This window comes from Pyxicephalus adspersus, chromosome 2 (assembly GCF_032062135.1).
Source record: "Pyxicephalus adspersus chromosome 2, UCB_Pads_2.0, whole genome shotgun sequence".
NCBI lineage: Eukaryota > Metazoa > Chordata > Amphibia > Anura > Pyxicephalidae > Pyxicephalus > Pyxicephalus adspersus.
In genome coordinates this window covers 36,133,862-36,145,404 of record NC_092859.1, presented here as the reverse complement: position 1 = coordinate 36,145,404, position 11,543 = coordinate 36,133,862, and the positions used below count along the sequence as shown (strand labels likewise).

Here is an 11,543-nt window from a genome sequence, read left to right as displayed (position 1 = left end):
ACCGGAACCTAGTAGAATTCTGTCTAAAGTGAGGTAGTTCTTTTGTTAGACAAATATCCCTATGGGTACAAATCTTTTTGAATCTCAGTATTTAGGATTTCCTATCACTTCCTGTCTGAGTGTGAATGGTGAGAGGCTGAATATCCCCAGTAGTGATGCAGGCAACAATAAAAGCCTGAAAAGGGGTTCAACTTTACCCATCTAAAATGGAAAAAAACTTGAGATTCATTTTTGAAGTGAAAATCTGTGAAATGAGCTAATTGAGTAGTTGAATTATATGCTTTATCTGACAAAAGATTTCCAGTTCTGTGCAACCATTCTTTGATTCGCTCACAGACAATGTACTTTTTTAAAAGAAAGCAGTGTAAGTACCTGAATTTGACCGGATATCAGTCTTGTACAGCAACCAATGTGCAGTGGATGTGCAGTGTGTCAGAGGTTTTTGTATCACAATATTGACTGAATAGTTTTACATACCTTTTGTTAAGAACGGAAAATGTGTGTACTGCTATCCAGATCCTACATGGGAAGATTTACACACATCCTTAAAACAGTGTTGATAAGCCTAGCACTGGCCTGCATGAATTGTCTGTGTCCTATAGAGAACCCTATTGGAGTGAAAAGAATACAACATTTATATATGCTGAACCATGTACGTCATTATCCACAGAAGACAACAACAGCATGGCTTATAAAAACAAGCCAAGCTTTGCCTATAACTATTATTGTAAGGGTAACATTTTAGCACAAGATCTATTCCAGCCCAAACTGTACAAATTTAGTTTAAATTACTTTTTAAAATTGAACAAAGTGTAATTTCTGGTTGTTTACTATAATTACACCTTTATTGGTCTCTGTTAAATATGTGTCCTTTTCTCCAGAACTTTGTTCTGTGAAGCTGGGACTCTAGCACTGGTAGTTCTCTGAACGAATGCTTTTGCACCATAAACAAGTATGAGATTAAAGTGTCCCCTAACACTATAAAACAGTCCTTAATGTAAGCCTAGAGCGTGTCCCTCTCTATTGGAAACCTGTGTGACAGGCTGATGATGCAGGGGCACAATTGGAAGACAGGGACAGAAAGAAAGTGTCTAAACAAGGACTTTATATAGACTTTGAAAATAGTATGATCACATGAAATTTTAGTAATTGGGTCTATATATACTTAAAGGTGCCATATCATCAGCTTTCCAACTCCATAGTAATACCATCAATTCTCCTTCAGAGGTATACTATCAGTTTTCAACCTTCAGAATTTTATAATTTACTATATATCATCTACATATAAAGTAGCTCCATCAGCTCTCCATCTCTAAAGTAATATAGTTAGCTTTCCAACTCCATAGTAATCGATTCTCCTTCAGAGGTATGCTATTATTTTTCAACCTGTAGAATATTACCATTACCTCTTATTTTCCAGAGCAATGAAATCAGCTGTCCTCCTCTAGAGCAAACCCATCAGCTCTATACTTTTACATCATAAGCTCCACGCCTCCACAGTGATACTATTAGCTCTTGATTTTCAAAGCAATACCATTAGCTTTGCTCCTCCTGAGTAAAACAATTAGCTCTCTACTTGCAGAGCAATACCAGCGGGTTAATACCAAATGCTGTACATCTCCAGAACATTAGCATCAGATCTGAACCACCTGAGTAATACCATGAGGTGTATACCTCTAGAGCAATTTGATCTGTTCTTCAACAACATCAACTCTACACTCTCTCTCCACACCCATACCAATAGCTCTTCTCCTCCAAAGTAAAACCATCAATGCTCTTTTTCCAGATTAATACAACCAGCTCTCCTGTAACACCTTCAGTTATATTATTCTCCAGCATAACCATGCATCCCCATTATGAGGATATGACAGGGGTGTGTCATTCGGCTACATACTTTGAGTTAATCTTCCCTACATACAAAAGTTGAGAGCTTTTAAAAAGTAATGTCCATCTTTGGCTAACTTATTAGAAATGCAAGCTTTAGAATGGCTTAGATGCTTTTTTCATAGAATTTTTTAAAGCCTATGGAAGGTATGCCCAAAACATGCTTTGATAACTCAAGTTAGCCTATATTTCAGTGTTTGTCATTGTGTTTTAACATGGGGAACCCTTGAAATAACTTTAATTGCTTTAGGGAACCCCTCACTATAATTACTATATTCACAGATCACAGTTTAATGGTGTAGTGGTTAGTAGGACGAATCCTTCTGATATTGCTGGCCATTGGGAAGAATGCCAACATTTTAGATAGCCAACAAGGTCATTGGTGTCAGTGGTATCTGACCTGAGAGTCACAAGTTGCTAATTGCTCAAGGAATCACTAGCAAATTCAGGAGGAACCCCGGTTGAGAAACACTGTAATACTGGGTATCCATTGATCTTCAATGGCTAAAAAGATACAAGACTACTGCTAAAAATGCTTTAAAACCCTAAACAACCACTGCAACACCTTTTCGTCAGTTTGATAAATACATGCACCAAAACTTGGAAACACCTTCAAAGCTTCACAGAGACAACAATATATGCTACCTTCTATGAAGATTTACTCTGACCTTATCTTTCTCATATGATTGTCTCAATCCCATGATAATAGAATGGACATTAATGAAGAAGGGCACAGGCTGTATCATTTGGGATATGATGGGTATCTTGGCAACCCCTGTATATCTGGGTATCTTGACTCTATGAACTCCCACTGCATGTGCAAGAGTTACATCATCATTCCAGCCTGTCTGATCAAGATTGCCAAAGAACCTGGAAGAAGACTGGGTGAATATGGTGGTGCTTGGGATAGAATGAGGACAGGTAAGTGTATTTAAGAAACTGCCATCAGGCAGATAAGGTTACAGGTGATGTCCGTTCTGCAATAAAAGATTTCCCTGGTCACAAATTTTCATTGTTAGTGTTCAGTTCCGTTTTAAAGCACATCTGTCTAAAACACTTCAGCTCACAGGGCAACCTCACTTCAGTGATTTCACTCCAAGATCAACAACGTTGTCATTGGAAGTGTAACAATAATGGATCTACTGACATGAGCAACAGAAATAAAATGTTATATGGAAGTGGGCTGGGGGTCCAAAAACAAAAACTTCATGCTAATGACAGACTGCATTATATGTGTCAATTTTATTTTGCCCATGGATCCACTTTTTTACAGACTAGCAAAAGTATGTTTGTCCATTGGAGGTGATGAATACCAAATACCTTAACAATTCTAGTGATATGAATATACAATTCGCTAATGTTTCTCAACCTTTTTAACATGGGGGAAAACACTTGAAATAACTTTTAGGTCTTCAATGAACCCTGCTATAGTTTGTAGTGGTTAATGACATGCATGAGGAAAGTAGTGTCTGTAAAGTATTGGTGGTCTGTACAGGGGCTGTGTCAGTCAGTGGTGAAGTCCACAGGGGCTGTTACAAAGGGGACATGTTGGTCTGTAAAAAAGTGTGTCTACAGATATTGGGCCTGATTTATTAAAGTTCTCCAAGGCTGGGGAAGATACACTTACAGCAAACCTGAGTGATCCAGCAAACATGGAATGGGTTTCCTAAAAGTAATTTGCTATTTGTTAGCACGTTTTCAATCCTGGACCAGATCCATTCCAGGTTTGCTTGATCACCCAGCTTCGCTGATAAAAATGTGTATCTTCTCCAGCCTTGGAGAGCTTTAATAAATCAGACCCATTGATGGAATATTGGCCAGTCACTGGATAAAAGCATAGTGTATAAGTGAAAAGGAAGTTTACATAAAAACTGGGACTTTTAGGTAGTTTATCAGTTTAGAAAACTCCAGAAAGGAATTTATTATTATTACTATTATTACACAGTATTTATATAGCGCTAACATATTATACAGTGCTGTACAAAGTCCATAGTCATGTCACTGGCTGTCCCTCAAATGGACTCACAATCTAATGTCCCTACCTTAATACAAAGGTCAATTCGGGGGAAATTAATTAACATAACTGCATGTTTTATTAATGTGGAAGGAAACCCATGCAGACACGGGGAGAACCTGCAAACTCCACGCAGATAATGTTCTGCCAATACTCCCAGCTTGGTTCTGTACATTACAAAACAACAATGCTGCCAATGCCTGCATGCTGAACAAAAGACTGTGCGCACAGAACTCTACTGCTCGCAATAAAGTTCATGACATTCAAAAACCACACTTCCCCCAGAATAAGAATCATACGGACCAATGAGTGCTAAGAATGAGGTGTGGCCATCGAAAAGCGCCGGAAGTGACGCAGGGAACTCAGAAGGTGTCGCCGGCTGGGAAAAATGGAGAATCCGGAGAGGAATTGCCCCGGTACAGAAGAGGAAGACTTTCAAGACTGCACGGAGGAGCCCGAGAGACCAAATGGAGAGTCCGAGGAGGAGGAGTTCACAGTCCTGGAGACAGAAGAGCAGGCTGGGGAGAGCTCTGTAGAGAATCCTGTTTACATGGAGAAGAGAAGTCCCGAGCCTGACAAGATGAAACCGGAGCCCCTCACCGGAGAGGAGGGAGAGCCTGACACTGAGGAGAAGGGAGCTGTCATGGCAGAGGAGGGGGATGCTGAGCCTATAAAGATGACTGACGAGGAAAATGTGGAGATGGATGAGGAGGCATTACAGGAAATAGAAAAAGACATGAGTCAGGATGAGAGAGAGGTGAATGCTGGGGTGAATTCTGGGGGTATCATGGTGAAAGATTGATGAGCTATATAAAGGAAGATAATAATGGTTCGCAGTAAAGCTAGCATACTGCTGAGGGTGATAATATACATAAATCCCATGTACCGGTAATCATAATTATCATCATAAATCATCCGATGCTTTGTTATGGAGATGAATACAGACAGCCCCATGATGATCATAGCAGACACATCATGGCCAGGCTATGAACATTTACTTATTCACATATTCTTACAGCAGAAGTAAACCCAAAACAATAAAATCCCACTTGCCTTCAATCCCACAGATCAGTCCATCCGTCGGGAGGTTTCTTCCATTGGGTCCCGCGTTGTCCTGGTATCTGACTTTGGCCCAGTGCAGAGGGAGTGCCGGGCGCCACCATCTTCTCCTCTCTTCTTCCACGTTCTTCTTCCTAGGTCACCCGATCTCGTACTGTGCAGGCGCAAGATTGAGTGATGTAGATTGGGAAGATTTTTCCTATTGATGAAAGGCCTCCTTCTGCACATGCCCTAGATACTTAGGCATCGTGCACAGAAGGAGCAGCCAAGAGCCTCCCGGGATGCTTGATCGCCAAGCGATCAAGAATTAACTGGGCAGTGCTGCACTTTTTTTTTTTTTTTTTTAAAGGGTGTTGCACTTAAAAAAAAAAAAAGAACAAACAAAAGTTTTACTATAAAATAAAAGGGTTGTCTACCCTTTTATGTAAAGTGAAGTAAATTCATTGGTGGGTGTTGATCTTCTGTTATAATCAGCAAGTGTTCACAGCATACTTGCCAGTTGTGGCACATACTTACCCTGCAGTGATGACGGGTCCGTTTTTGCCGCCGGCTCCATGATAAACTTCGATGGAGACAGTGATCCACCTCGCTGTGGTGGGGCTGGTTAGTTGGCTGCGTTTAGTGCCACTTTAAAAGAAGTTAATTAACCAAATTCTCACTTTCCAGTGTATTTGCAGACCTTGTGGAGTAAATCATCCTCAAAATTCACAACAGAAATAATGAAGTTTTCTAGAATAGTCTTCCTGGAATAGTCTTCCTCATCCTTTCAGCTTGGCTTGCTCCTGCTTCTTGGTCATTTTTTTCAAACTTGCCTACCCTTTTCTTTTGAAACTGTCACTACTTTCCACCACTCCATATCCCCCCTCCTATTACTTGTGTTACTGTGTACCTGTGTTACTTCCCCCACCTTTTCGATTGCAAGCTCTTCGGGGCAGGGCCCTCTCCTCCTCCTGTGTCACTGTCTGTATCTGCCTGTCATTTGCAACCCCTATTTAATGTACAGTGCTGCGTAATATGTTGGCGCTATACAAATCCTGTTGATCTCTCCCTCCCAATCTTCTAATCTCTATTATAATCAGAGTTGGTACAACTATATTAGAGATTAGCAGATTGGGGAGTCAGTGCTTGGAGGGCAAAACTGTGTGTTCCACTAGTAGAGGGTACAGGGGATGCTGATTTACTGCTAGGAGGGGGGGTTCAGGGGATGCTGTGCTGCTCAGGAAACAACTTGGACTAATTTAGTGTTTCTGCTGTCATCATTTTCTTAAAGGACAGAAGAAAGGAGAGCACTCATTTAAAAGAAGAAGGAAATGAGCTGTTTAAGAAAGCAGGTATCATAGATTCATTATTATTAATATTGCATTTTCATTCAGCTTTAGACTCTATATGTTTTACACATTTAACTTTTTAGTAAAAAAATAAAACGTAGCCTATTTAAACTCTCTTTAACGCATCTAAAACTAAATTAAACGTATGATTGGTCTTCCCCTTCCTGATGACACTTTGCGGCTTCACACAGATGTTTTGTTTGCGAGAGATAGGTGAAGGAAAACTGATTTCTCCCTCTAAAATTGTTTTATTTGATGAAATTCTTTGTTTTGCTTTGGCTCAGATTATGTTGAAGCTGAAGACCTTTATTCTCAAGCTCTGCAGAAATGTCCAGCCTTTTACAAGAAAGACCGATCTATTCTGTATTCCAACCGAGCTGCTGCTAGAATAAAACAGGTAAACAGATGTGACGTTGCCTTTTATTTGTAATGTTGAGAATGGGCAGATGTCCAGAGACCAAATAGTTTGATAAAATTATGAAAGCATAAACTTCTGGACATATTGAAGCTTTACCCCCCCCCCCCCTCCACCTCCACCTCCAACTTTCCATCCTCTTGGAGCATCATTTTCTGTATTTTTATTTTAATTTGTTGCTGCTTCATACCCAAAAACAAAAATACTCAGCACAGATTTGCTTTAGGATTAAAGAACACCTTTGCTGCATAGCTGAGATCTGCCTGGATATACCTGGCTTGATCCTCATATATTGCAGCATGCACTAACCATCTCATGTATGTTTTCATTGTTTGTTTTTACAGGACAAGACAGACCTTGCACTAACAGACTGTACCAAAGGTATTTTTTGTTTTCTGAATTGATCTCACAGATAAGAATACGTTATCTGTCATCTTTTCAAATGTGTTTGATATGCTAAATTTTAATCTCGGTTCTATAGCAGTTTCCAAGGGAGTTCAGGCAAATACACAATATTACGGTGTAATTTGTATATCTTTACTAAAAGTGTAAAAATGTATACAGATCATGTATGAACAATATAGTAATTAATTGTTGACAGTACTGTAGTATCTGGGGGAGGTAATAAATACGTATAGTCTGTTCCCAATGTTGGTTATGCAGGTAGCATACCGTCTGAAAGACACTATGTAAAGAATACGGTAGCACGCTGACAAGATAAAAAGTAAGTTTGACTTGCAGGCACAGAAATAAAATCCGCTGCAGAGTGGATACCAAAAATATGTATAAGCTGGCTGTTTGTGGCAGAACAGCTATGCATAGAAAAAATATTTAGGCCAGCTTTTTTATCATTTATAAAATAAACAGAAGCTGATAATTGAGGATGGTCAATACATTTCCACACAACAGTATGTAGTCACATGCATATACTGTACACATATTGTGTGTCTGATAATAAAAAGATGTTGGCAGAGGATGGCTAATGTTTCTTCATTTTTTTTTTCTATTTCAGCAATTGACCTGAATCCTGATTACGTCCGCGCCTTACTGAGAAGAGCTGAGCTTTATGAGAGGACTGAAAAACTTGATGAGGCCCTAGCTGATTACAAGTCTGTTATGAATATAGATGCATCCTGTCACCAGGCCAGAGAAGCCTGCATGGTAATATATTTTTAAATTGTCTGTAACTGTAATATATTTTTGTGAGAGCAGTGAACTGGATCCATGATATGCAGTGAAAGCTCCCAAGACAAAGAGTTCAGGGGCCCGGTCCATCAGGTGGCTATTACAGCAGAGAAATGTCAGTCTGGTAATGGTATTTGTAATCCAAAGCAGGAGTTAGCCTAGGATGACAACACTGCTTGGTATTTTAGTGTACCAGAGATGTGAGCTTACTACAGGAAGAATTTCACTGGATTTCTGACAGATGAATAGTATTTTAAAGTGGATCTATTGCTTGGACATTATATAAGCTGCCACTGCCTCCTAACCTAGCACTTTTGTTTTGGTCACACATCTAAAACATGCATCTGTAGGTAAGTGCCACAATATTTTTACATGATTTAGCCTCGTTCTCCTTCTTGATTAGTAATCCAGAAAATAAGAAAGGTGGGGGATTAAAACACCAACCATGTCAGCATTATTTTCTGAAAACAGGTTAGCAATGGCAGCTTACCTAATTGCTTTGTTATAGGCACATTTAAACTCAAATGACAAAAAAATCTTGTAGCCATACATGAGTGTTCTTTTTTTTCCAAATACTCCGTTCTATATCCATTTGCTAGGCTTTTATGGTGACTATTGTCACTTGCAGGGACTCTATGGAGCCTCTTTATAGTCACCGCAGTGTCTGCACTACCCCAAGGAATTGCAGGAACAAAGACATTAGCATATATGCAGAATACAAGGCCAGCTCAAAGTATGCTGACGTGTCCTACATTGCATTTCTTCATACCCCCCTCGTCCCAGTGACAGTAATAGTAAACCCCACTCTTAGCCCATGATATATTATTCTTTTTTCCCTTCATGCCTTCTACTCAACCATTTGTTTTGTATTGCAGCGCTTACCTAAACAGATTGAAGAAAGGAATGAGAAAATGAAAGAAGAAATGATCAGTAAGTAACCAGACTTTCCCCTTTATAGCATACTGAAGTAAATTATAAACAAATTCAACCATTGCATTGTAAATTATATACATTTTATGCATTATTGCATTATATACAATATGCATTATTGCTTATCATGTACACCCTGTTGCATTTTACTGCTTATGAAGTTATCATAGTGGCATACTGGTTAGCATTGTGGCCGTGTAGCATAGGAATCTTGATTTTTGACACCCCCAGGAAACACTGCAGAGACGGTTTTTGTTCTTGCTGTTGTTAATGTCCTGTGGATGCACTGAAATCTGTAAGCTGGGAATATTAAATAGTAAAAAATAAAAACCCTATTCTGTTAAGCACATAACTTGTAATAAAAGAATGTTGTCCTTTTTAAATTAATTCATTAACAAAAAACAAAGATTTGTATGTAAGGTTATTAGAACCTTCAGAACACTGCGAGAATGCAGCCTTTATGTTCACCAGATAGTACCCTTCTGGTTTTCAGTTTTTAATAAAACAATCCCAGGCAAAACACACAGAGAAAAAATGCAAATGTGGGATTTGTTCTACCCATCAAGGTGTACATTTTTATTGTATTTACAGCATTCAGCAGAAAAAGAAAGTAAATACTTTTGTGTCCTGCTGCCTGTGCTACCAAACACCTCTTTAATGATGAGATACCTGCTATTGAAATGTGCTCGGAAACCATTGTTTTCCAGAGTACCTGTTTTAAGGTTCAGGTTTTCTTGTCCTTAATGTCATTAAAAGGTATGTTGGTGACTGGGGGGTCAGCAGGTGGAAAGACTGAATACAGGGACACACTACATATCTGTCACTCCAAGTAACTTCAGTTGCTGATTTCTCCTTATTACAAGGAGCAGGCTAGCAGAAGTAACTTATTCTTTGCACGAAATTATTTTATTTTCATTTTGATTTTAGAGAAAGGGTCTCTAAAATTTCAACTCTAAGCTTACAACTAAACTAAAGGGGTCTATATATACCAATAATGATCTTCAGCTTCTACAGGTATCAAACACAGATCCGTTGAATAAATAACTTTTCTGCTGTGTATACGCTTACTTCCACCAGTTCATATATCCTGTAATAGCAAAGAAGCTGACAAGAGGAACTACAGTGCAAAGCAACAGCATCAGAAATGTGACATACCCAGAATTTTTGGAGAGGTGTTTACTATGCTTTGTAGACGATCGTTTATAGGCATAAAACTCCTCAGCGTAGCTTAATGCCATCTGGTTCAGGTATCAAAGGCTTTAGATGTGTCAAATACCTGCTTCCTTGTCATTTACTGTGGTCCTCCTGCTGCCTTGTACATCTTGTAGTGATGGAGGAGCCAGCTGGAGAAACCACAGTTCACAACAGACTCAGAAGTGTCAGAAACCTGCAGCAGTGTGGAGTTTTAACACAGTCTGTCAGAAATGAAAGTATAGAACTTACTGTTTTACATGCTGCTTTAGGGGTTAGAGAGCGACTTTAAGTTAATGTTGTGTCTTGTAAAGCCAACAAATATTTTCTGTGTCTTTAGGTAAACTGAAGAGTTTGGGAGATCTGGTTTTAAAACCCTTCGGATTATCTACAAACAACTTCCAAGTCAATCAGGATCCAGGAACTGGGTCATACTCGATTAACTTTGTGCAGAACCAAAATAACAGATGACGTGCATGTAATTGTCGCAATGCCATTGTTACTTTGTAAGAACAGACTTCATTCTTCATTGATCAGCTGCTCCAAAGGACAGTAACAGATATATAAATGCATTCATTGTTGTGCATTATAAACATTCATTATGCATTTAGCAATCTGTCTAAATAGGAGATTGTAATTTAAGACATATTTAATATATATTTAGTGTTTTTTCCTCATTCATTCTTTTATTCTCGCTTTTTCTCAAATGTCTTATGTTTTTGTTTGTTTACATAAACATTTTCGACTGCTTTATGTGAATTTTACTTGCTTTTATGGCCCTATTGAAGTGCTCAGAAAGGTGGAAACAAGTTTTACTATAAATTATAGTATAAATGTAGATGTTCTATATCGGGGGTGTCAAACTCTGGCCTGCAGGCCAAATCTGCGTTTTTCTTTTCTTCTTCCTTTCCCAGTTATGCATTACCTAAAGCAAACCTTTCATATTAGAAGTGTGGGGGGTATACTTTCTGACTTGCATATGAAAGTATGTTGCTATACTGAATAATTGAACTACATACCTGCCAAAGGGTTTGTATTTCTGCTTATCCAACCCTGAACTTCCCACAACCCTGCCGCACAGCACTGTCTGGCAGAGCAGGAAACCTTATTTTTTCTCTGCTGCACTTTGGTAACACTTTTAAGTCCCTGCATTGGGCCGTGACTGGACAGTGAGAGGAGAATCGCCACATGGAACTTCTTACCCCTCTGTCACTCTGCTCTACTCAATTGGCATTCGCATTGCACTACAGAACCAAACACTGTTCCATTGTGCTGCATAATTGTTCTAGATTGTGTCTGGAGTTCTACCGGGTGCTTGTCTCATCTGATGCCAGTTTGGGCTGTAGGTATTTTCCTCTTTTTTGTTGTGCAGGCTGAACTTAAAGGGTGACTAGCTCTGTCTGAACACCAGTTCTGCAGCTGAGATCAAAATGCCTAGGTAAGAGTTTATATATACTCAGTTGCTTTGAAAAGCAAAAAAAAGTGTTTTTGTAGGACAGGTAAGTAAAGGGTTTATTGCACACAAATTAGTTGAGAG

General features: G+C 39.1%; 1 protein-coding gene across 1 annotated transcript; it reads left to right on the top strand.

Annotated features, from left to right (window-relative positions):
- Positions 1–4,235: 4,235 nt before the first annotated feature.
- On the top strand, positions 4,236–10,759 carry TTC1 (tetratricopeptide repeat domain 1). Its single transcript, XM_072400422.1, has 7 exons — positions 4,236–4,655; positions 6,228–6,288; positions 6,570–6,682; positions 7,045–7,081; positions 7,713–7,861; positions 8,761–8,815; positions 10,347–10,759. The coding sequence occupies exons 1-7, from the start codon at positions 4,287–4,289 to the stop codon at positions 10,475–10,477; spliced, it is 915 nt and encodes a 304-aa protein (XP_072256523.1). The 5' UTR covers positions 4,236–4,286; the 3' UTR covers positions 10,478–10,759.
- Positions 10,760–11,543: the final 784 nt, after the last annotated feature.

Coding starts and splice junctions, on each gene's coding strand:
- TTC1 (XM_072400422.1), top strand. CDS start 4,287: ATGGAGAATCCGGAGAGGAATTGCCCCGGTACAGAAGAGGAAGACTTT. Junction 6,289..6,569: donor TGAGCTGTTTAAGAAAGCAG/GTATCATAGATT, acceptor GCTTTGGCTCAG/ATTATGTTGAAGCTGAAGAC. Junction 7,862..8,760: donor AGGCCAGAGAAGCCTGCATG/GTAATATATTTT, acceptor TTTGTATTGCAG/CGCTTACCTAAACAGATTGA.